The 26,540-nt window shown below is 41.7% G+C and overlaps 1 protein-coding gene across 2 annotated transcripts in view; it reads left to right on the forward strand.

Moving 5' to 3' along the window:
- The window catches only part of ezh2 (enhancer of zeste 2 polycomb repressive complex 2 subunit), an 89,353-nt gene that overhangs the window by 11,204 nt on the left and 51,609 nt on the right, over positions 1-26,540 (forward strand). For both annotated transcript variants that reach the window (XM_068011373.1, XM_068011382.1), the window contains exons 2-6: positions 2,015-2,185; positions 14,099-14,227; positions 19,774-19,893; positions 20,510-20,630; positions 21,525-21,716. In XM_068011373.1, the coding sequence (XP_067867474.1) occupies positions 2,069-2,185; positions 14,099-14,227; positions 19,774-19,893; positions 20,510-20,630; positions 21,525-21,716 (679 nt within the window). In that variant the 5' untranslated portion in view covers positions 2,015-2,068. The remainder of the gene's footprint in view (positions 1-2,014; positions 2,186-14,098; positions 14,228-19,773; positions 19,894-20,509; positions 20,631-21,524; positions 21,717-26,540) is intronic.

The following is a 26,540-nucleotide window of genomic DNA, read 5'->3' on the forward strand; positions in this document are numbered from 1 at the left end:
TGGAGTGTGGAAAGGCAGACCAGATTTAAAGCTTTTTTCAGTATAGGTTGACATTTAAAGAATAAGCTGCAGTAGGAAACCACATCAGGTTAGCTGATAGTGTTGGTATGGGGGCTGCTTTTTGCAGAAGTACCTGAAGGTGTTTTAAAATGTCATGGATGACTCGGGACTTATGCTGAAATGTGTCACTGTAGGTAGAGAAGAATGTTGTTTTACTGCTGCTCATCATTTCTTTACATAGTGATTAGTCACAGTTAATAATTTCCTCCTGCACACATGCAGAGGAGACCAATGATGTTGTGCAATAGCTGTCTGAACACTGGCTACTGAAACTAATCTGAATAAACCATGATGTGCTCCTCCCTTTTTCTTTACCAGTTCTCCTACCTCATTATAATTACTGTTGGTTGGGTTCCAAGTGTGGATCATCCTGTGGCAGTGTTATAGGTTAGATTGTAGTATGTACTCATGCTATTCGTCATAGTTACTTAAAAGCGTGACTTCTAGTTAATCTCTCAACAAAATACAGATTGAAACTTTCAAAAGCAAAAATCAGTTTTGCAAAGGGTGATGAATAAAACTGAACAAAGAAAAAAAAACTGCTTTATAGGCTAAGTATGCAGATTTTTGAAAAGATAGCATTCATGAGATTGAAAAGAAATGGGCTTAATTTGCTCAATGTGCTTTGCTTTTACTAACTAGATCCCATACATCTTTTCAAATTTCTCACTGATATGGTTCCATGGAATCTTAAAACTCACAAGTACATTGCTCAAGTAGGTACTTGTCCTGTGAGCCGAGGATTTGAATGTTTGTAATCTGTCAGGCATATGATCAAGGAAAGGGATTACAGTTATAGGTCTTGCCAGCCATGCACACCTACCTCTAGACCACCTATTCTAGTAAATGTATTTGTGTTTGAAATGGCAATACGCACTATTCCTTTTTAAAATAATTTTGAAGACTTTTCTGTACTGAGTGTGCAGCTGTATTCAGTATTTGAAAGATGCGATATTCAATGTGTAACAAAATGTGTACAGAAGCTGTTGAGTTGGTATTCAGAATCCTAGTTGTGTCTGAACAAGTGGATATTGGTGTTTGACTTTGGTTTTCAACTAGAGTCTGAGCAGACTCTGGTAGTGCACTTGTTAATTAGATTTTTATCTGACTACATGAGCTTTGTGTATTTTTTTTTAGAGATACAGCACTGAAACAGGCCCTTCGGCCCACCGAATCTGTGCCGACCATCAACCACCCATTTATACTAATCCTACACTAATCCCATATTCCCACCTGTCCCTATATCCCCCTACCACCTACCTATCCTAGGGGCAATTTATAATGGCCAATTTACCTAACAACCTGCAAGTCTTTTGTGGCGGGAGGAAACCGGAGCACCCGGCGAAAACCCACGCAGACACAGGGAGAACTTGCAAACTCCGCACAGGCAGTACCCAGAATTGAACCCGGGTCGCTGGAGCTGTGAGGCTGCGGTGCTAGCCACTGTGCCGCTAATAATAATAATTATAATAATAATGCTACTGGCTATCCTACTAACTTGAGTACAAGTGGCTGCAATGGCAGTCTGGCAACTGGCAAAGTGTGTGACAGGTTGTCTTCAGGCCAGCTAGTGTGCTACTAAAGAAAACAAACAGGACCTTTGAACTAAGACCCAAAAATGGGTGGGGTGGGCAGAATGGGTGGCTTCAAGGGAATACCAGGTTTCCCTTTCATTTGGTAAAAAGCAAGTTTTCATCACCTGATTTGTGGGCAAAAAGAGCAGCAAGTTAGTGCTAAAGTACATACAGATGGGTGACTTTAATTGCCTCGTGACTGTGACCAGTGGAAAAGCTTTTTACACTTTAAAAATGTTGCCATATGGGTTTGCCATTCACAATATCTCACACAAATTGTGACATTGGAAGTAAGCGTGCATGGAGAGGACATGCAGGTCGTTATACAAGACTGTTAATGGGTCAGATGTATGTGTGATGTGTGCATTTACTTTTTGCAGGATATCTTGCTGGCTGGAAATATTATAGTTTCAAAATACCCCCACCAAGTAACCATGGGTTTTAGTGGTAAGAAATCTACAAAAGGACCAGTTTGCTGGCGAAAGCGAGTCAAATCTGAATATATGCGTCTTCGACAGCTGAAGCGCTTTAGACGAGCGGATGAAGTTAAGGTAAGGGACTCCATGTCTTTTGATTGAATTAAAGTAGCTTAAATGTCAAGCCTTCAGTTGTACTTTTTTCTGTGACCAGGAGAGGGTGCTTTAAGTCTTGGGTGTAACATTTCACATAATAAATGCATGGAGTAGTTTGTCCAAAGTGGAAAAAATATCAACTGTTTGTATTTCTAATTGGTTCAAATAACTATCATCTGATAAATTACCCAGGCTGATTTTATCAAGTTAATGGCAATTAAGAATGCCAGCAGTTACAAACTAATATTATTCATAAAATTGGCCAATTCAGTTTTTTTTTAAAGCTTTGATTTTGGAGCAGCAGCTGCTGTGCCATGGCTGTAACCACACCACTCAAACATTTTGAAGAAATAATTTAACTACCATCTTGAATTCAGACCTAGCTGACCATATCATGGAATCATATAAATTTCCAGCACAGAAGGAGGCTTTTGGCCTGTTGTGCCTATGCTGGCTCTTTGTGGGGGGGAAAATCTCATCTGTGTGTATATATGTCTGTCTCTCTTTCTATCTCCCCACCACCCACCCCATTTTAAAAATTGATGTGCTGTTGCCAGGATACAAACCAAAATCAGTATTTTGCAAAGTGACAGAACTATATATTGTAAAGTTTGTACAGTGCCCAATTTTCCATTGAATGCTCAACAGGTGCTTGGATATTTATGGTGTTTTCAGTCGTTTTGGAGTCTTGATGTGCCATTAAAATGACTTAATACAAACTCTTGGATAATTCAATGTTTTTTCAAGCAAAAATAATTTCAGTGTACTGTATACGGTTTAACATTTTAGGCAAAATTCTTGAGTTGATTCCCCTTGACTATTTAAGCTTTTCCACTGTCTCTTCATAGCTGATTCCTTCTTACTTAGGACTGTACTTCTCCCCGCATTTCTTAATGCAGCATACCTTTGCAATATGGTGACTGAAATTAAACATCATATGCTAAGTATGGTCTGTCCAGTGCTACAGTTTTGGAATTGTTTCATGACATTGTTTCTGTGGCTACTGTTAGTACCAGGCCCTTGCTTGTGGGATTTTTTTTATGTTCACTTTTAGCTTGAACCAATGATATGACTCAGGTGAGGGGTACACAAGACACAGGAGCAGGAGTAGACCATATGGCTCCTCAAGCTTGCTCCAGTATTCAATATGATCATGGTGGATCTTCTGCCTCAACTCCCCTTTCCCGAATGCTCCCCTTATTCCTCAATTCCCTAAGAGAGCAAAGATCTGTCTATCCCAGCCTTGAATATACACTGGAGCTTCCACAACCCTCTGGGGTAGAGAATTCCAAAGATTTGCCAAGGGAAGCAACCTCTGTGTCTACCCTGTCAAACCCCTTCAGTAACATAGAAAATAGGAGCAGGAATAGGCCCTTCCAGCCTGCTCTGCCTTTCATTATGATCATGGCTGATCATCCAACTCCGTAACCTGTTTCCACTTTCGCCCCATACCCTTTGATCCCTTTAGACCCAAGAGCTATAATCTAACTCCTTCTTGAAAACATACAATGTTTTGGCCTCAATTGCTTTCTGTGGTAGTGAATTCCACAGGCTCACCAATCTCTGGGTGAAGTAATTTCTCCTCATCTCAGTCCTGAAAGTCTACGGATACGGGGTAAACCTATGACCCCCGGTTCTGAATTCCCCCACCATCGGGAACATCCTTCCTGCATCTACCCTGTTAAGTCCTGTTAGAATTTTATAGGTTTTTATGAGATCCCCCCTCACTCTTGTGAACTCCAGCGAATATAATCCTAACCGACTCAAGCTCTCCTCATACGTCAGTCCCGCCATCCCAGGAATCAGTCTGGTAAACCTTTGCTGCACTCCTTCTATAGCAAGAACATCCTTCCTCAACTGCACACAATATTCCAGGTGTGGCCTCACCAAGGCCCTGGTATAATTGCAGCAAGACCTCCCTGCTCCTGTACTCGAATCCTCTCGCTAAGAAGGCCAACATACCATTTGCTTTTTTTACCGCCTGTTGTACCCGCATGCTTACCTTCAGCGACTGGTGTACGAGAACACCCAGGTTTCGCTGCATATTCCCCTCTCAGTTTATAGCTGTTCAGATAATCTGCCTTCCTGTTTTTGTAAACAAAGTGGATAACCTCACATTTATCCACATTGTATTGCATCTGCCATGCATTTGCCCACTCACTCAACTTGTCCAAAGCACCCTGAAGCGCTTCTGCATCCCCCTCACAACTCGCCCTCCCACCCAGTTTTGTGTCATCTGCAAATTTGGAGATATTACATTTAGTTCCCTCATCTAAATCATTAATATATATTGTGAATAGCTGGGCTCCTAGCACCGATCCCTGCGGTACCCCACTAGTCACTGCCTGCCATTCGGAAAAAGACCCATTTATCCCGACTTTGTTTCCTGTCTGCCAACCAATTTTCTATCCATCACAATACACTACCCCCAATCCCATGCATTTTAATTTTACACGCTAATCTCTTATGTGGGACTTTGTCGAAAGCCTTCTGGAAGTCCAAATAAACCACATCTATTGGCTCCTCCTCATCAACTCTACTAGTTACATCCTCGAACAATTCTAGTAGATTTGTCCAGTGTAATTTCCCTTTTGTAAATCCATGCTGATTCTGCCCGATTCTATCACTGTTCTCCACGTGCTCTGCTGTTTTGTATGTTATAATGAGATCACCTCTCCTCCTAAACTCTGGAGAGTATAGGCCCAATTTACTCGCCCCTCATCGTGGGATAACCCCTTGTCCCAGAAACCAATCCGGTGAACCTTCGTTGTACCACCTCCATGGCAAGTATATCCTTCCTTAGATAAGCGGCGCAGTGGTTAGCACCGCAGTCTCACAGCTCCAGCGACCCGGGTTCAATTCTGGGTACTGCCTGTGTGGAGTTTGCAAGTTCTCCCTGTGTCTGCGTGGGTTTTCGCTGGGTGCTCCGATTTCCTCCCACAGCCAAAAGACTTGCAGGTTGATAGGTAAATTGGCCATTATAAATTGCCCCTAGTATAGGTAGGTGGTAGGGGGATATAGGGACAGGTTGAGATGTGGTAGGGATATAGGGTTAGTGTAGGATTAATATAAATGGGTGGTTGATGGTCGGTGGGCCGAAGGGCCTGTTTCAGTGCTGTATCTCTAAATGAATAAATAAATAAAGACCAAAACTGCGCACAGTACCCCAGGTGTGGTCCCACCAAAGTATTATACAATTGTAGCAAGGCTTCCTTGTTCTTGTACTCCAGTCCCCTTTTAATTAAGGCCAACATGCCAATTTCCTTCCTAATTTCTTGCTGTACTCTCATGCTAACTTTGTGTGCCTTTACAAGTACACCAAGTCCTCTGAACATCAACATTTTAAAGTTTCTTTTCTCAAGAATAGAAAAGCAGAATATTTTTTGTTGCCAAAGTGAATAACCTCACACGCTCCGCATTATACTCCAGCTGCCGTAAAGGCCTGTTCGGGTATAAAATTAAAACCCGACCCGACCACAGCCAAACCAAACCCGACAGGAGCCCGAGTTCTTTAATTTTTTTTCATACCTGACTCGACCTGAATATCACTAAAAGTAGTAATGCATTTATTTATAAAACAGGAATATCATTCCTGGTTCCTCCGTGGACCACAACAACTGGATCCTGCACCCTCCAAGTTTGTCTGTAGCCATGACACCGGGCAGCAACACAAACTCTTGGTCCTGGCTGTCTGGATGGCAATAGAGGTACCTGGAGAAAACAGTGTAGGGGTTTGGTTAGGGATGGGTATGATGGCAATCTTGAATGAGGTGGTGATGGTAACTGCATGATAGCAAACGGTTGACGTGAGCAAGTATGTGACTGAAAAATTGACTAGTCAGTCAGGTGTCAAAATAGAGGATTGAGGAAACAGTTATCTAGCTTCAAAGATAAAATGAATGAATTGAAAGATGGGATTGATTAAAACAGGATGGATGAGTGCTGGAAAGAAAACTGGAAGCTAGTGGGCGCAGGAGAGATGATTTGACAATGCGAGGAGGAAGAAGCAGCAATGTTCATGGCATTGATTCTGGCCCTGTGGGGGCTTAAAGAAGCCCACTATTTCCTTGCATTTGTTGTGAGGGGATTTGGGGCGTGGACTAAGTAGGCAGTTTGTAATGATGAGGATTTGCTTCTGATTTCATTAGAGCATAGAAATTGCTAGATGGAAAAGACCAAACAAGTCTAGTTCACATTCAACCATTCTGGTAGTCACATGACAGGATGTTGAGTTGTTGCCTAATCATAGCTAGGGAATGGAACTTGTGGCAGGGACTGGTCTTCCCAATATTTATTTGGAGGAAATTTCAACCCATCCAGGACTGGATATTGAACAAGTAGTCTGACAATACAGAAACACTGGAGGTCTTGCGCGAGCTGATGATACAAAGCTGGGTGTTGTCAGTGTACATGTGGAGCCTGCCGTCATGTCTTCAGTTGATTTCCCTGAGCATCGAGAAGAAATGCAAGGAGGTTAAGGATAGATCCTTGGTCTCCAGAGTTAATTGTGGGGCAGTGGGAAGACAAGCAATTGCAAGGAGATTCTCTAGCTACAGCTGGATGGTTGAGTGGAACTAAATTACACTCAGCTAGACAATAGAGAAGAGGCAGAAAACAGTTAAGGTAAAGGGTCTTGCTTGGATTGAAGATTGGGATGTGCTGTGATCAATGCTCAGCAGAATTGCCTGAAATTTGTTAATAGCATACATGTAAGAGATTTTGTAAACTGAGGAGGACTAGGAGATTTGAAGGAGACATGAATAGATCAGTGGAAGATACTTTTTAAATGGATAAATAATGTGTTTTAGGAGAAAAACAGAGAATAGGGGCATGCACTTGTTGGAAATGCTGAAAGATTTGGATAAGCAGGTTCCTGGCAATCTGAAAACCTATTTCAATGGAAATGCAGTATAGGTAGATGAAGCCATGAAAAAGGCAAATGGCACTTCGGATTTTAGAAATAAGGGATTAACATGCAAAAGTAAAGATGTCATAAATTTACACACAATATTTTGTTGGTCCTCACTTATTGATGTGTATTTTTGCACCCTTATGGAAATGACATTACAGCTATAGAAACTGTACAGTGTGCACTCGCTAAATTATGGCTGGAATAGGAAACTATAGTTATGAAAAAAAACTTGATATACTGAGACTGAGGTGGAAGGTGTCATGGTGTAGTAGGGAAATGAGCTACCAATCTCTAAACTGCATGTGGGATTGGATTGTGGAGAACACGTGACCCTCAAAGGCTTCCTTCCCATCACCCCACCTCCCGACCCGTGCTTCGAATGACCTCCTTGCTTCCATCGCATACCCTTATTCCTTCATCTTTTTACCATTCCATACATATTCCCCTTTGAACTACCTGCTCAACAATTGTGTCCTCTTTCTGCCCCCGCCCACTCTGCTAATACTCAAATTCCATGAATTCCCCGTTTCCTCTCAGCAGGTGACTAGATGCTGGAGGTTCCCCTGCTGTCAACCAATTTCCCTCGCCTTTTTAAAAATTCAACTTGGAAAATAAATTAATTTTCTTTTTTCTCTTTTTCCTTCTCTGTCTTAATGCACTTTCTGAAGTCTATAAAAACACAAACAGGCTATAACAGCCATGTCATCCATTCACTACTATTTTTTTAAACAGACAAGTGTAAGCCCAAGCTTTATGAAGAGGCTGAAGCCTTAAGTAAAAATTTTGAATGAAAGGATGAAAAGACACAGCATTTCCATTGACAAAATGTACAGTACTATAACTACATTATAATTTCTTTGAGTGGAACTAAGTTACGCTCAGCTGGACAATAGAGAAGAGGCAGAAAACAATTACGGTAAAGGATCTTGCTTGGATTGGAAATTTTCAATTTTGTTAGAACCCTTTATTTTAGACAAAGAAATGTCAGTTAACAGGGAGGAATAGAATCGACCAAAACTTTTCGAAAGTGTTTTGAACGAACTGGTGGCCTGATTATCCAATTACAAGTTGACAAGTTTACACAGGCGATCTGACCTGACCTCGTCCTCACCAGTCTGCCTGCCGCAGATGCAACTGTCCATGACCGTATTGGTAGGAGTGACCACCTCATTGTCCTTGTGGAGTCAAAGTCCCATCTTCACATTGAGGATGCCCTCCATAGTGTGTGTGGCACCACCAACGTGCTAAATGGGACAGATTTCGAACAGATCTAGCAAGGCAAAACTGGGCTTCCATGAGATGCTGTGGGCATCGGCAGCAGCAGAATTGTACTCAACCACAATCTGTAACTTCATGGCCTGTCATATCACCCACTGTAGCATCAGCATCAAGCCAGGGGACCAACCCTGGTTCAATGAAGAGTGCTTGAGGGCATGCCAGGAGCAGCACCAGGCATACCTCAAAATGAGATGTCAGCCTGGTGAAGCTACAACCCAGGACTACTTGCATGCCAAACAGCGTAAGCAGCATGCAATAGGCAGAGCTAAACGCTCCCATACCAAAGGATCAGATCTAAGCACTGCAGTCCTGCCACATCCAGTCGTGAATGGTGGTGGACGATTAAACAACTAACTGGAGGAGGTGGCTCCACAAATATCCCCATCCTCAATGATGGGGGAGTCCAGCACATCAGTGCAAAAGATAAGGCTGAAGCATTTGCTTAGCAATGACCTGCTCGCTGATGCTCAGTTTGGGTTCCGCCAGGGCCACTCGGCTCCTGACCTCAGTACAGCCTTGGTTCAAACATGGACAAAAGAGCTGAACTCGAGGTGAGGTGAGAGTAACTGCCCTTGATATCAAGGCAGCATTTGACCAAGTATGGCATCAAGGAACCCTAGCAAAATTGGAGTCAATGGGATTTGGGGGAAAACTCTCCGCTGGTTGGAGTCATACCTAGGGCAAAGAAAGATGGTTGTGATTGTTGGAGGTTAATCATCTCAGCTCCAGGACATCAGTGCAGGAGTTCCTCAGGATAATGTCCTAGCCCCAACCTCCTTCAGTTGCTTCATCAATCATAAGGTCAGAAGTGGGGATGTTCATTGATGATTGCACAATGTTCAGCACCATTTGCGACTCCTCAGATACTGAAGCAGTCCGTGTAGAAATGCAGCAAGACCTGGACAATATCCAGGCTTGGGCTGATAAGTGGCAAGTAACATTCGTGCCACACAAGTGCCAGGCAATGACCATCTCCAACAAGAGAGAATCTAACCATCTCCCCATGATATTCAATGGCATTACCATCGCTGATTTCCCCCCACTATCAACATCCTGGGGGTTACCGTTGACCAGAAACTGAACTGGAGTAGCCATATAAATACCATGGCTACAAGCGCAGGTTAGAGACTAGGAATCCTGCAGCGAGTAATTCCCCTCCTGACTCCCCAAAGCCTGTCTCTCATCTACAAGGCACGTCAAGAGTGTGATGGAATATTTCCCACTTGCCTGGTTGGGTGCAGCTCCAGCAACAGTCAAGAAGCTCGACACCATCTAGGACAAAGCAGCCCACTTGATTGGCACCCCATCCACAAACATTGACTCCCTCCACTCCTGACTCACAGTGGGAGCAGTGTGTACCATCTACAAGATGCACTGCAGCAAAGCACCAAGGCTACTTCAACAGTACCTTCCAAACCCGTGATCTCTACGAACTAGAAGGACAAGGGCAGCAGATGCATGGGAACACCACCACCTGCAAGTTCCCCTCCAAGCCAGAGACATCCCGCCTTGGAACTATATCACCATTCCTTCACTGTAGTTGGGTCAAAATCCTTCCTAACAGCACTGTAGGTGTATCTAGCTCACATGGACTGCAGTGGTTCAAGAAGGCTGCTCACCACCACCTTCTCAAGGGCAATAGGGGATGGGTAATAAATGCTGGCCTATCCAGCGACCACCACATCCCAGGAACTTAAAAAAAAAAGTCTAAGAACATGAGAAATAGGAGCATGTGCTGGCCATATAACCCTTGAGCCTGGACAGTTATTTAATTAGATCATGGCTGCTTTTTGACCTCAATTCCGCTTTTCAACCCAACCTCCATATCCCTCAATTCCCTTAGTGCCTAAAAATCTATCTATCTCTCAACCTTGACTATACTCAACAACTAAGCATCCGTAGCCCTCGGGTATGGAATTCCAAAGATTCACAATTCTTAGAGTGAGGAAATTTATTTTCCACTCAGTCCTAAATGCCTGTCCCATTGTCCTGAGACTCTACCTCCAGGTCTAGTCTCTCCAGCAAGGGGAAACAGCCTCTTGGCATTTACCCCATCAACTCCTCTCAGAATATTATGTTTTCATGAGTTCACATCTCATTCTTTTAAACTCCAGTGAGTATAGGCCCATTAAACCTTCATTGCACCCTTATTAAGGAAAGCTTATCCTTCCTTGGGTATGGAGACCACAGCAGTACACAGTACTCCAGGTGTGGTCTCGCATAACCCCTGTACAATTGCACTAAGACTTCCTTACTCTTGCATTCCAATCCCCTTGCAATAAAGTCCAACATTCCACTTGCCTTCCTAGCTTTTTGCTGTACCTACATGTTAACTGATTTGTGTACAAGGGTGCCCAAATTGCTCTGAACAGTAACGTTTAATAGTTTGTCTGGCAGCATCTGTGTTTGTTAATGTTGATACCCCTGCATATCATAACCTTTGCCCCCTTTTTGATTTTGGATGGCAGCTATTGGTGATGATTCTGCTTACCCTATTGACCCCTCATCTAGACTTTTCTTTCTTTACGCATCCCGTTACATCTCCTTTTGCTTTGTACCATCGCCCCTTTTGTCATTTAATCTCTCTTGCCTCCCATCCTATCAAAGATCTCTTTTTTTTCCTTCTCTTCTACTCACACACATGCACACATCTTACCCTGAATCTGTATTTGCTTAAAGCTTGCTGCACCTCTAACGTTTTCCCATTCTGATCATCTAACTTGGATACATTACACTCAATCCCCTCTAAGTTGTTGATATGGACTGTAAATAGATGAGGCCTTAACACTGATCCTTAAGTACCCCACTGGTTTCAGCCTGCCAACCTGAGTGGTCCACTTCCTACCCTGTTTTGTGTCCTGAATCCATGCTATTGCCCAACCCCACAAGCCCTTATCTTATGCAACGGCCTTTTGTGTGGTACCTTATCGAATACCTTTTGAAAATCCAAATCTTCTACATCCACTGATTTCCCCCTTTGCTACCCTAGTTATATTCTCAGAAAAACTGTTTAGATTTGTCACGCTATTTCATTTCATAAAACCACGTTGACTCTGTCTATTCATATTAGTTAAGTGCTTCGTACCACATCCTTAATAATGGATTCCAGGTGACTGACTTCAGATTAACTGGCCTGTAGTTTCCTGTTTTCTGTTTTCCTCCTCTCTTGAATAGCTATGTTACATTCATAATGTAGTCATTTATAATTGGGAAGTAATTAACTGTAGGAGTGACAATAGGAATTTATGAAAATGTGTACAGATGCAAGATTTTTAATAGCATATAAATAAAACAAAAAGGAGACTTATGACAAATATCAAGAGCAAGATTCCATTAATAACCAGGAGGTTTATAGAAAGTATGGGAGGGAATTGAAAAAGTTAATACAAGAGGCAAAGAGAAGTTACAAGAAAAGAGCAACATTAAATCACACCCTAAAACATTTTTTTAACATATAAAGTGTAAGCAGTTTGCTAGGGAAAAGGTTGGACCGATTAAGGACCCATAGGGAAATCTTGTGTAGAGGCAGAGGATATGACAGAAGTATTAAATGAGTACTTTACATCTGTCTTCACAAAGGAAGTGGATGTTGGGAGGCTAAAAGATGAGAGCGAGGTTATAGACAGGGTAATAGAAAAAATGTACTAAAATGTTTATCATTGCTGAAAGTTAATAAGTCAACTGGTCCAAATGGATTCAATCCTGGGTTACTGGAAAAAAGCAAAATTAGAAATAGCAAAGGGATTAGTTACAATCATTCCATCCTCATTGGATACAGGAGTGGTGACGGAGAACTAGAGGGTTTTTAACGTTATACCATTCTTCACGAAAGGGGAGAAGGATAAACCAGGAAACTGCAGGCTAGTCAGCCTAATATTAGTAGTGAGGAAGCCATTGGAAATCATTATCGGGGACAAAATAATCTTTCATTTGGAAAGGTATGGGTTAATCGAGAAGAACCAGCTTGAACCTGGACTTTGGCGTGGGGAAGAGCATTATAAAGTTTCCAGATGATCTGAAACTTGGCAAAGTGGTAGATCACGATGATAGTTAAAGGCTTGATTATTTAGAATGGATGGTGAAAAGGGCAGAAGCATGGCAGGTGGACTTCAGTGTGAAGTGATGTACTCTGGGAGAATTAATGGAAAGACAGCATGCTATAAATGGTACAATTTTGAAAGGTGTTGATGCAGAGAGATCTTGGTGTCCAAATGCAGAAATCCTTAAAGGTGGCAGGGCAAGTTGATACGGTGGTTTAAAAAAATTGTGGGTTATTTGGGTTATAAATAGAGGAATAGAATATGAAAGCCAAGAAATAATGCTAAACTTTATAAATCACTGGTTAGGCCTCAGCTGGAGTATTGTGGAAAATTCTGGATATTGCACTTCAGAAAAGATGTAAAAGCATTCGAAAGGGTACAGAGGAGTTTTACCAAGATGTTGTTCGGGATGAGGGTCTCCAGTTATGGGGAGAGGTTAGAAAAGTTGAACAGAGATGGTTAAGATGTGGCATAATAGAGCTTTTCAAGATGATAGATCTTGATGGAGTAAATCGGGGAAAAATATTCCCTCTGTCGAGTAGGCCAATAACTAGAGGCCATTGATTCAGAATTCCTGGAAAAAGATCCAGTTGGGAGATGCAAAGAATTGTTTTCACTGTTGGGATCTGGAACACTACCTGAAAAGACTGTGGAAACGGATTTCATAGATAATTTTAGAAGTGAGTTGGACAGATACTTGAAGTTGAGGAACTTACAGGGTTACGGGCAAAATGAGAGAGTATGGGAGTTGGCGCGATAGCTCTTTCAAAGAGCCAACCGGTCTGCATGGTCTTTTTGCTGTAAGTTTCCATTATTCTATGATGGATAATATACTTAAATGCATATAAAGAATTCTAAATTCAATGGTGACCTACACACCACAAAAGTTCCTGTGATCATGTGGGTTTCCGCCGGGTGCTCTGGTTTCCTCCCACAGCCAAAGACTTGCAAGTTGATGGGTAAATTGGCCATTGTAAATTGCCCCTAGTGTATGTAGGTGGTAGGAGAATGGTGGGGATGTGGTAAGGAATATGGGATTAAGGTAGGATTAGTATAAATGGGTGGTTGATGGTCAGCACAGACTCAGTGGGCCGAAGGGCCTGTTTCAGTGCTGTATCTCGAAAAAAAAGAACTTGATTGCTCCAAGGAAAAGGAGCAATTAAGGTTACTAGGGGCCTACAGGAATGTTGGGACACATGGATGCAATGTAGAGGTTGCAAACAGCAGGTTTGAGGCCAACCATTCATTACCAGAGTATGTAAATAAAATCTTTTCATTCCAAGTTGTCCTTGTAGGTAATTGAGAGTAGTGATGCATAATTTCTGTTTGTGGCTCTAACTTTTTCTCTTTGATATGGAGTAGCTAGCCTTAGTTTTACTTAAACAATAGACGAATAGTAGAGTTGGGTGCTAAGATGAGTGACTTCCAAATTACTGAAAGTGATTTTATTTTCTTGTCTTGTATGCTTGTTAAATTTTGACTTGCTTTTCAACACCTTTTGTGAAGGGTGGTGATGAGCAATTTTCTTTTTGTAATTGGTCCTATTTCTTTTCATTTGTTAAATTGGATGGAAGTTGGCACATACGCAATGTTGCGGGTGATATGTTTTGTGGTCTAGATCGATATAAATTGAATCTAAACATATCTTGATTCTCTTCACAGAGTATGTTCAATGCAAATCGCCAAAAAATCAAAGAAAAAACTGAAATCTTGAACCATGATTGGAAGCAGCACCGGATACAACCTGTTCACATCATGACTTCTGTGAGCACAATGCGTGGTACCAGAGAGGTATAATACATTTGTAAGACAGGGTAAAGCATGCTCGGTAAACATATAAAACTAGAAATGCAGTCATTCTCCCTGCAATGTATGCAATGCTTCAAAGTCTATTATGAATTGATTTGAACACGATAGACATTTACTATATATGTGAAACTTGGACCAGTTGATCAGCATTCTATAAATAGTTTGTACCATTATGTTGAACAGGCACAATTGGCAAATCTTAACTTGAGACTTTTGGACTGTTTCAATCTGAGGAGCATCCTATAGCTGTAACTACAGGCTATATTACAGAATTTCATAACTGAACTGAGATTGAAACGTTTCTCATGTTGAGATTATTGCATGCAAAACGTTTGCTTCCAGCAGCAAGAAATATATTAAAACAGGTATTTTATCTCTTTGATCCTATTATTAAGAAAGAGAATTTACTTTTTACTATTTAGGATGTCTCAAAGCACTTAATTAAGTGTAGTCATTGTAAACCATATTAAGTACAATGTTCTCAATATCTCACTGTGTCTTACTTTGTGGTGTCGAGCTCATTAGTTTTAGTTTGGTGTAGTGTTATTAGGATCAGAAAATGTGGTGGACAATCATGTGAACACCAGCCTAATTAATTTATTAAAATCAAACAATCTTAAAACATGTTGATGCTTGGCACTTAATCCATATGGGGGAAAAATAGACTTTATTAAATAATTTGTTTGAGAGCAGTTACCTTTTCTGTCTTTTGGATGAAATGTTAAAGTGAAGTCTTGTGTGCCCTCAGGTGAATGTAAAAGAGCAGGGAATTATCCCTGGTGTTTTGGCCAAAATTTATCCCTCAATCAACATCACAAAAACAGATTATCTGGTCATTATCACATTGCTGTTCATGGAAGCTTGCTATGTGCAAATTGGCTGCTGTTTCCTACTTTACAACAATGGCGACACTTCAAAAAAAGTGCTTTGGGATGTCCTAAGGTCATGAAAGGCGATTATATATTAACCCTGTTCGAATCATGTTAACTCTCAAACTTTTCGACTTTCTGCCATCAAAATTGAATGTGTTAACCTTTACCTTCTCTTCAGCTAAAATTACCACTCTGGTGAATTAAATGTTCATCACAGTATCTCTGCTTTGTCTCCTCTTCTCATTAGACTGGTATTAATGTCAGATGTTTTATGTTGGATGTCCATGAAAATTTATCACATCAGCCTATCACTGTCCCTGATTAGCACGGTACTTCAGCTAATCTGTTTTACTTTGCCACTAATCCAGCTGTTCAGTTCCAGTATAAAATGTACTCCTTGTACACATTTGTATAAATAACTACCACCATTCAACATAAAAATTTGCAATCTTTCTCAAAATTCACCTCAAAATTCCAAACTTATCAGACATTATTGGATGCACTTTACAATGACGTGCCCTACGAGAGATGCTACATATTGGTTGGGATTGCTTTCTTCTGCCTTTTGAGCAGTTATTCTGATCAGTTGACCGAGCTACAATGGCAGCACCCTTCTCCATACAATGTTGCTTGTGTTTCCATAGCATTTTCACCATGTTGCACAGCATTTTAGCAAGTAACCAAGGAACAAAAGAGCACAACTATCAAAATGCACTCGTACTGTTTTGAGCCTTGCTATTTTACCAGTAATTGTACAAAAGGGTTAAAGTGCATATGCGAGATCATGTGCCTAATGACAATGTCACTACTCTATTTGCTGTTTAAAAGTCCATTTTCCTTTGTGTAAATTGTGCTAAAGACCTGGAAGGCAACCAGTATAAGATCTCTTAGAGAAGGGAGAGCAGGATAAACCAGATAACAATAGACCAGGTAATCTGCCGTTCATTTGGGCAATCAGAATACCACAATCCCTAATTCAAAATTAAGTTAGTGAGCATTTATAAATAATGGACAGCTAGCGTGGATTTATTCGTCTAGCTTTTTTTTTACAGCTCATAAAAGAATACTTGCAGATGTGTTTGAATTTTTAGAAGCATTTTAGAATGTTTGATAAGGTGTCTCCAGGGAAGCTTTGTTACAAAATTAAAGTGTAATGGTATATGAGAAGCATAAATAGTGTTATGACTCAGGCTGGAGGAGTGTACTAGTTCCACTTCTCCACGGGTCACAACATATTTTTTAATGTTTTATCCAATTACTGATACAGCCAATTATATACTTTATCTATTTTAGTTTCAGAATAAAATCCACTAATGAAGTTTCTTTAATCAACAAAATTATTAATTTATTACAAAACAAGACTTATTCAATACAGGTGCAAAGCTTGTTAACACACCAGTTGAAATATGAAAGTTCCTTTCTAACTTAACCCAACATACATGTGTGCACACACACCGGTGAAAGAAAAAATAAAGTTTTCTCTGCAGATATCTCTTTACAGAAAGGACAAGAAAAATACTTTGGCCAAATACTTGTTAATTCGTGAAGGGAAAAAAAGGATAAAATATGCGATGTTCTCGCTGGCCCTTTTAGTCTGAACCATAGAAAAGTTACGTCACATTCAGCTCATCATATCTGCACCGGCTGGAAAAAAAACTAGCTTCCCAATCTAATCCCACTTTCCAGCACCTGGTCTGTAGCCTCGCAGGTCACAGCACTTCAGGTGCAGGTCCAGGTAACTTTTTAAATGAGTTCAGGGTTTCTACCTCCACCACCGATTCCAGGGAATTCCAGACACCCACCACCCTCTGGGTGAAAAAGATTTCCTCCTGTCTCCTCTAATCCTTCTACAGATCGTCTTAAATCTGTGCCCCCTGGTAATTGACCTCCCCACTAAGGGAAACGGGTCCTTCCTGTCTACTCCTATCTAGGCCCCTCATAGTTTTGTACACTTCAATTAAGTCACCCCTCAGCCTCCTCTGTTCTAAGGAAAACAACCCTAGCCTATCCAATCTTCCCTCACAGCTGCGACTTTCAAACCCTGGCAACATTCTTGTAAATCTCCTCTACTGTCCTTCCTGTAATGTGGTGACCAGAACTGTACGCAATATTCCAGCTGTGGCCTAACCAGCGTTTTATACAGTTCCAGCATTACATCCCTGCTTTTGTGTTCTATACCTTGGCCAATAAAGGAAAGCATTCCATATGCCTTCACTTTATCTACCTGTCCTGCCACCTTCAGGGACCTGTGGACATGCACTCCAAAGTCTCTCACTACTTCTACTCCCTCTCAAAATCCTCCTGTTTATTGTGTATTCCCTTGCTTTCTTTGCCCTCCCTAAATGCATTACCTCACACTTCTCTGGATTGAATTCCATTTGCCACTCAACCAAACCACTGATATCATTCTGGAGTCTACAGCTGTCCTCTTCACTATCAACTACACGACCAATTTTTGTGTCATCTGCAAAGTTCCCAATCGTGCCTCCCATATTTAAGCCCAAATCATTAATATATAGCACAAATAGTAAGGGACCCAACACTGAGCCCTGTGGAACCCCACTGGAATCTGCCTTCCATTTGCAAGACCATCAGTTGACCATTACCCTTTGTTTCCTGTCACTGAGCCAATTTTAGATCCAACTTGCCCCATTCCCCTGTATCCCATGGCTTTTATTTTTCTGACCAGTCTGCCATGTGGGATCTTGTCAAATGCCTTACTAAAATCCATATAGACAACATCACAGAATAATACAGTGCAGAAGAGGCCCATCGAGTCTGCACCGATGCATTAAAGACACCTGACCTGTCTACCTAATCCCATTTGTCAGCATTTGGCCCATAGCCATAGCCCATCCACAGTACTACCCTTGTTACTTCCTCAAAAAAATCCAATTAAGTTAGTAAGACGCGACCTTCTCTTAACAAATCCATGCCAACTATCCCTGACTAATCCATGCCTTTTCTAAGCGGCAGTTTATCCTATCTCTTGGAATTGATTCTAATAATTTTCCCACCACCGAGGTCACAGTGACTGGGCTATAATTATTTGGACTATCCCTCACACCCTTTTTAAACAATGGTACAATGTTCGCAGGCCAATCCTCTGATACCTTGCCTGTATTTAGTGAGGATTTGAAGATGATCCTCAGACCATCCGCTATTTCCTCCCTGGCTTCCTTTAACAATCTGGGATACAATCCATCTGGCGCTGGTGATATACCCGCTTTCAAGCATGTCAGACCCTCTAGTACTTCCTCTCCTGTGCTTATCGTTTGTAATATTTCACACTCCTCTTTAACTGCAATGTCTGCATCATCCTTCTACTTTGTGAAGACAGAGCCAAAGTACTCAAAACCTGCCCACACCTTCTGCATCCATGCACAAGTTCTCTTATACATCTGTGATAGGCCTTACCTTTTCCTCAGTTAACCTATTGCTCTTAATGTACTGATAAAATATCTTTGGGTTTTTATTGATTTTATCTGCGTCCAGATATTCTTGGCAGCTATCACTGGGATCTTTTTGGAGCAGTTCTCTTCAGGCGACGTTCAGGATTAGTCTGGCAGGCTTTTCAGAAGAAATACGGAATCAATTTCTTCAGTCCATACACTGGATCCTCAGGGCTTCTCAGAGGTGGAAAAGGATGAACTGGTGGTTTCCCTTTTAGTAGGCTTGCCTCCCAACTGACTCAAAACAATATCCAAAAACGAAACCAACTCTTGCCCATCATAAATTTTGACATGTCACTTCTCTGCAAACAGCTTCTCTGATCACCAAGGGTTCTGCTGTTTACTTAGCTTAAGACATGTGACTTCCAGAAAGGGTTTGATTTTGCACTAAGTCCCAAGTCCTTCCAGTGATTTTTAAAAAAAAAGACAAAGTCCAGCATCTATGGAATCTCTTCAGTCTTTCAAATGAATCCATTTCCACAATTTTAAACACGAGTCCTCAAAAAAAAAATACTAAAAAAAGGAGCACTTTTATAATGATGGTTTAAAAAAAAGATTAGGATTTATGAGGTTTCGTAGATTGGAGATGGATAGGAAGTGTAAGACAATGATTAGACCACAGTTATTTATTTGTCCAGTTTTGGTGGCCTCATTATATAGAGAGGGCATTAAAGCCATAGAGAACTCTGAAGAAGAGTCATATCCGGCTCAACGCCAACTCTATTTCTCTCTCCACGGATGTTGCCAGACCTTCTGAGTATTTCCAGCACTTTCTGTTCTGGTAGCAAATAGAAAAGTACTGTCCTTCTAGTTGGGAGTCATTTTAAAAATAATAGCTTCAAGTGAAGAGCAGTTAGGTGAAATTGGTTTATGCAGAGTGTTGGAGCATGGAATGTTTTGCCATAGGGAGTGATTGAGAGACCATTGCATCTTTTAAGGAAATCATATATAAATATTTGAAGCAGAGGAGAATACAGGGACCACGGAGCATTAAAGAACTGGTTTAGATGCAATGGGTCCAATAATGGTATCTTTTGCTGTAAATTTCTATGATTTGATGGTATCACATGAATCCACAACTATACTATAACCTTGTAATGCCATCCTAGTTTTACACTATGTAATTTGTTGAGCTGGAACATCAGTTTCATCACTGGTATATTTCTACAATCTGTCCTGAACAGATTTATTTATTTATTTATAGTGCGCCGTGGAGAGTGGATTCCCAGGATTTCCAAAACAGGTCATTCCCCTGAAGACCTTGAATGCAGTGGCCTCAATCCCTGTTATGTATTCCTGGTCTCCCCTTCAGCAAAATTTCATGGTATGTGTTTCAGGCATATGCAATATTTTTTTCAATTTTTTTTTCTTTGGAGTTCATCCATGTATAGTAAGAGTGCTTAATGCTGTATTATTTGGGCGAAGGGAGAATCTTCTTACTTAATTTGTTTTGTTTCAGAACTGAGTGTTCAAATGTTAGTTAACATTACAATGCACATTAATCAGCTCGTATTGCATTCATTAATAACTGAAGTGACAGACATTTTTCATGCAAGTACTAGCTGAATTTTGAAAAGAACATGATACAGTAACAATCTTTTTTTAACTTGCACCAGTGTCCACATTTAATAGACAATTGTGAGTCTTTCTACTTTCTAAAGAACAGATTTTGACCTTGCTATTACTGAAAATCCTGCTTTTGAATCTTGACTTTGCACGCTTATCTTAAATCTTGCTTTCTTCCATCCCCCAAAAGTCATTTGGGCTCTTATAAAATTGTCTGTGTAGAGGACATATGTGAAGGCAGGAAGGGAGAGAAACTCACAAAGATGCAACATATATTTAAATTTTACAGTACTTTGGAGTTTAGCGATAAACTCCAAATGTCTAAAACTTGTCTGTCTGTATGACCAGATGTAAAGGGCTTTTTGTAATTTAAGGTGGAAGATGAAACTGTTTTACATAACATTCCTTACATGGGGGATGAAATCTTGGATCAGGATGGAACTTTCATTGAAGAACTCATCAAAAACTATGATGGAAAGGTGCATGGCGATCGAGGTAAGATATCCATCTCTTTTATACTGGAGTAGTAGTCTGCGTATGATACTTTGGGAAACTTAAAAGTGACAATATTTTGGACCATGAAGCCCATGTATAATAATTTCCAAAAAGGGAGCTTGACTTTTTCCTAATTCCCAACGATAATTTGGTGAAACTGATGGAAAGGTTTCACTCTACAAACAGCATTCAATCGGAAGTGGATGCATTATGCTCCACTATGTCTTTGCGAATCTGTTAATTTTTCATAACCTTAAGTCCCATTATTAACCAGGTATTCATGAGTTTTTCCAAAGTAGTTAGTTTGCTTAGTGTGATTGCTTTGATATAAATTTTTTATATGTCTAATATTGTGTGGGGTGAAATTGCTTCATATCTTTAACCTCTGTGCTTGGATATTTTAAATGCAGATATAATCGAAACATGCAGGTAGATGAAAAATGAGTTTTTGTTCTTTCCAAACTATATTGCAGACTTCGCAGCATGATTGTCACAAGAGTAGAGAAACATTGTTGTTTGTAGAAATTAGTTTGTTCCCTTCTATGCCTGTTTTTGTTGCAAAGGCGTTGAAATTTGTAACCAGTTTCACACTTTCCCAGATATGTAAAACAATCACATTTCTACCTTTTCACTTCAAACCATCCCCCCTGATTTATCCTTGGCATTAACTCTTGGAAAGCCCAATCTGGTTATAGGAGTGATCAGTGACATTGAATTTAAATACATAGTGTGAAACCAGAAAATTTGGAACACAAGCAAAGACGTTTCACAGAGGTAAAAGGGTACCTTCTTTTAAGGAGGAAGGACAAAAGCTTTAAAAGCAAGATGTTGATTCAAGTCTTTGCCACTCAGCTCCCCACAACCTTTTATCTGATGTTTGTTTCAATGTTGCAGAATGTGGTTTTATCAATGATGAGATCTTTGTAGAGCTGGTAAATGCTCTGACCCAGTATAGTGATAACGATGAAGAGGAGGAGGAGGATGACGACGAGGATCAGGAGAACAAATCTGAGAAGACTGATGGAAGTGACATAAAAGAAGAAAGCAATGAATCCAGAAAAGATTATCAGGAGATCAATATGGATGGTAAGGGTGCATTTTATATTTTTATTAGATTTTATACTCCTTAGTGTGTGACTATTTAAATATCCAATCATTTGAAATAGCATTTGAAATGCGACACCGACCACTCCCTGGTGTGCAGCAAGGTTAGACTCAAACCAAAGAAGCTGCATCACTCCAAGCAGAAGGGCCACCCGTGCATCAACACGAGCAGAATTTCTTATGCACAGCTGTTACAAAAATTTCTAAATTCACTTGAAAAAGCCCTTCCAAACACTCCCACAGGGGATGCAGAGACCAAGTGGGCCCACATCAGAGACGCCATCTGAGTCAGCCATGACCACCTATGGCAAACGTGTGAAGCGGAATGCAGACTGGTTTCAATCTCATTTTGAAGAGCTGGAACCTGTCATAGCCGCTAAGCGCATTGCACCGCTGAACTACAAAAAAGCCCCCAGCGAGTTAACATCCGTAGCACTTAAAACAGCCAGAAGCACTGCACAAAGAACAGCCAGGCGCTGCGCAAATGACGACTGGCAACACCTATGCAGTCATATTCAGCTGGCCTCAGACACCGGAAACATCAGAGGAATGTATGATGGCATTAAGAGAGCTTTTGGGCCAACCATCAAGAAGATCGCCCCCCCCCCTCAAATTTAAATCAGGGGACACAATCACTGACCAACGCAAGCAAATGGACCACTGGGTTGAGCACTACCTAGAACTGTACTCCAGGGAGAATGTTGTCACTGAGACCGTCCTCAATGCAGCCCAGTCTCTGCCAGTCATGGATGAGCTGGGCGTACAGCCAACAAAATCGGAACTCAGATGCCACTGATTCTCTAGCCAGTGGAAAAGCCCCTGGGAAGGATGGCATTACCCCTGAAATCATCAAGAGTGCTAAGCCTGCCATGCTCTCAGCACTCTACGAACTGCTTTGCCTGTGCTGGGACGAGGGAGCAGTACCACAGGACATGCGCGATGCCAATATCATCACCCTCTATTAAAAACAAAGGTTGCAGTCACCGCGGTCACAACTACCGTGGAATCTCCCTGCTCAGTATAGTGGGGAAAGTCTTCGCTTGAGTCGCTTTAAACAGGCTCCAGAAGCTGGCCGAGCGTGTCTACCCTGAGGCACAGTGGGGCTTTCGAGCAGAGAGATCAACCATTGACATGCTGTTCCTTCGTCAGCTACAGGAGAAATGCTGCGAACAACAGATGCCCCTCTACGCTACTTTCATTGATCTCACCAAAGCCTCTGACCTCGTCAGCAGACGTGGACTCTTCAGACTACTAGCAAAGATTGGATGTCTGCCAAAGCTACTAAGTATCATCACCTCATTCCATGACAATATGAAAGGCACAATTCAGCATAGCGGTGCCTCATCAGACCCCTTTCCAATCCTGAGTGGTGTGAAACAGGGCTGTGTTCTCGCACCTACATTGTTTTGGATTTTCTTCTCCCTGCTGCTCTCACACGCGTTCAAGTCTTCAGAAGAAGGAATTTTCCTCCACACAAGATCAGGGGGCAGGTTGTTCAACCTTGCCCGCCTAAGAGCGTAGACCAAAGTACGGAAAGTCCTCATCAGGGAACTCCTCTTTGCTGACGATGCTGCATTAACATCTCACTGAAGAGTGTCTGCAGAGTCTCATCGACAGGTTTGCGGCTGCCTGCAACGAATTTGGCCTAACCACCAGCCTCAAGAAAACAAGCATCATGGGACAGGACGTCAGAAATGCTCCATCCATCAATATCGGCAACCACGCTCTGGAAGTGGTTCAAGAGTTCACCTACCTAGGCTCAAGTATCACCAGTAACCTGTCTCTCGATGCAGAAATCAACAAGCGCATGGGAAAGGCTTCCACTGCTATGTCCAGACTGGCCAAGAGACTGTGGGAAAATGGCGCACTGACACGGAACACAAGTCCGAGTGTATCAAGCCTGTGTCCTCCGTACCTTGCTCTACGGCAGCGAGGCCTGGACAACATATGTCAGCCAAGAGCGACGTCTCAATTCGTTCCATCTTCGCTGCCTCCGGAGAATCCTTGGCATCAGGTGGCAGGACCGCATCTCCAACACAGAAGTCCTCGAGGCGGCCAACGTCCCCAGCTATACACACTACTGAGTCAGCGGCGCTTGAGATGGCTTGGCCATGTGAGCCGCATGGAAGATGGTAGGATCCCCAAGGACACATTGTACAGCGAGCTCGCCACTGGTATCAGACCTACCGGCCGTCCATGTCTCCGCTTTAAAGACGTCTGCAAACGCGACATGAAGTCCTGTAACATTGATATCAAGTCGTGGGAGTCAGTTGCCAGTGATTGCCAGAGCTGGCGGGCAGCCATAAAGGCGGGGCTAAAGTGTGGCGAGTCGAAGAGACTTAGCAGTTGGCAGGAAAAAAGACAGAAGCGCAAGGGGAGAGCCAACTGTGTAACAGCCCTGACAACCAATTTTATCTGCAGCACCTGTGGAAGAGCCTGTCACTCTAGAATTGGCCTTTATAGCCCTTCCAGGCGCTGCTTCACAAACCACTGACTACCTCTAGGCACTTGCCCATTGTCTCTCGAGACAAGGAGGCCAAAGAAGAGGTATAAACGGGTGGTTGATGGTCGGCGCAGACTCGGTGGGCTGAGTTACTGAGTAATTGTAGATGTTTACTGTAATCATTGGGCATAAATAAGTAAATGTCTCTGGGCCTAGATTACATTAATAAAAGGCAGAATCATGTATCATATGAACGACCAGATATTGATTCTTGTTTTCAACTAAAATTGAGCTGTCAATAAATTGTCCAGCAATTTTGTGCTAGAAATACAGGTTGTATTTTGCTTGGCCTACTAGGTTGAGAGAGTTCAACTAAAAATCTTAATTTCAGCATTTCAATGTTATTGAATAGCACCTGTTCAGTTTCTCAAATGCAATGTGATAGTGTTCATATGGAAAAAAGGTGAAGTTCAGTAAGACGGGATCTTCTAAGTGGTACTGACAGTGGTGCACTGGCAGAATTGTTTTTTCAAATAAGACACTAAACAGAGGCTTCTTCCTCCCCATCTTTTACACCCACCCTCTCCCTTTTCAGGTGGATGTAAAAGATCCCATTCACTATTTGAAGAGCGTCCGACACATCCCTCAATCAAAGCTATTAAACCTCTTATCTGAGCTTATAGAATCATAGAATTGTGACAGCACAGATGGAGGCCATTCGGCCCATTGTGTGCATGATGGCTCATGGCTAGTCCCACTGTCCTGCCTTTTTCCCTGTAGCCCTGCAAGTCTTTTCTCTTCAGATAATTATCCAATTCCCTTTTGAAAGCCACAATTGAATCTGCCTCCACCACACACTCGGGCAGTGCAACCAGATCTAACCAACTGTACTTTTTCAAAAAAGAAGTTTTTCCCCATGCCACCTCTGGTTCATTTACTAGTCACCTTTTAAATTGGTGTCCTCTGGTTCTCAGCCCTTCTGCCAATGGGAACAGTTTCTCCTCATCTACTCTGTCCAGACCCCTCATTGTTTTGAACACCTCTATCAAATCTCTCCTCCACTGTCTTTAAGGAGAACAACCCCGGCTTCACCAATCTATCCATGTAATTGAAGTGTCTCATACCCAGAACCTTTCTTGTAAATAAAAGCAAAATACTGCGGATGCTGGAAATCTGAAACAAAAATTTCTTGTAAATCTTTTTGGCACCCTCCCCAATGCCTTCACATCTTTCCTAAAGTGTGGTGCCCAGAATTGGGCACAATACTCCAGTTGAGGCTGAACCAGTGTTTTATAAAGGCTCACCATAACTTCCTTGCTTTTGTACTCTATTCCTCTATTTATAAAGCCCAGGATCACATATGCCTTATTGTTGGATCCCATCAGTTACAAAGAGAGACGAAGTCCGACCGTAACTTTTAGAAACTTTATTGCAGTATATGGTTGTTACATTGCAAGGATACAAAAGGAACAAAAAGCAAAACAAAAGAAAGAACATGTGCTCACTACAGCAAGCCTTTCTTCTAGTTGTTCAGACAAAACTAGTAACGCCCTCCCCTTGTTTCTGAGTGGTTTGCAGACTTCTATTATCAGTGCATGATTGGTTCAATCGTCTCAGCATTTTATACTTGCATTTTATTTCAGTAGTTTCACATCCCCCCCCTCCTTGAACTGTTTGGCTGATTATTAAACAATAGGCTACTATTAAGCTATCTGCAGCTGTCCTGTTAGCTTCTGCTTGTTGTTTTTTTTATAAATTGGATCCACAGCTTCACAGTTGGTCTGTTAGCTGATTAGTTAGTTGATTAGCTTACTTTTAATCTGTTCCCACACTTATTAACCACTTTCTCATCCTGTCCTACCATCTACAGTGATTTGTGCATGTATACCCCTAGTCCCTCTGCTCCTGCACTCCCTTTATAATTGTATCCTTTATTTTATATTGCTTTTCCCCGTTCTTCCTATCAAATATGTATCACCTCACACTTCTCTGCATTAAATGTCACTTACCACGTGTCCACCCATTCTACCAGGCTGTCTGTCTTCACTGTCGTCCTTACAGTTCATAATGCTTCCAAGTTTTGTGCCCTGCACACCCAAGTCTAGGTCAGCACTGGTGTTAATACGTGCCCCTGGGGATCCCCAATATATACCATCCTCCAGTCCGAAAAACAACAGTTCGCCATGACTGTTTCCTGCCACTCGCAATTTCGTATCCATTTTGCCACTGTCCCTTTTATACCATGGGCTTCATCTTTTCTGACAAGCCTGTTATGTGTCACTTTATCAAATGCCTTTTGGAAATCCATGTACACCAACCACATCAACCCGCATTACCCTCATCAACTGTTACCTCATCAAAAA

The sequence above is a fragment of the Heterodontus francisci genome, chromosome 2 (genome assembly GCF_036365525.1).
Source record: "Heterodontus francisci isolate sHetFra1 chromosome 2, sHetFra1.hap1, whole genome shotgun sequence".
NCBI classification, from domain to species: domain Eukaryota; kingdom Metazoa; phylum Chordata; class Chondrichthyes; order Heterodontiformes; family Heterodontidae; genus Heterodontus; species Heterodontus francisci.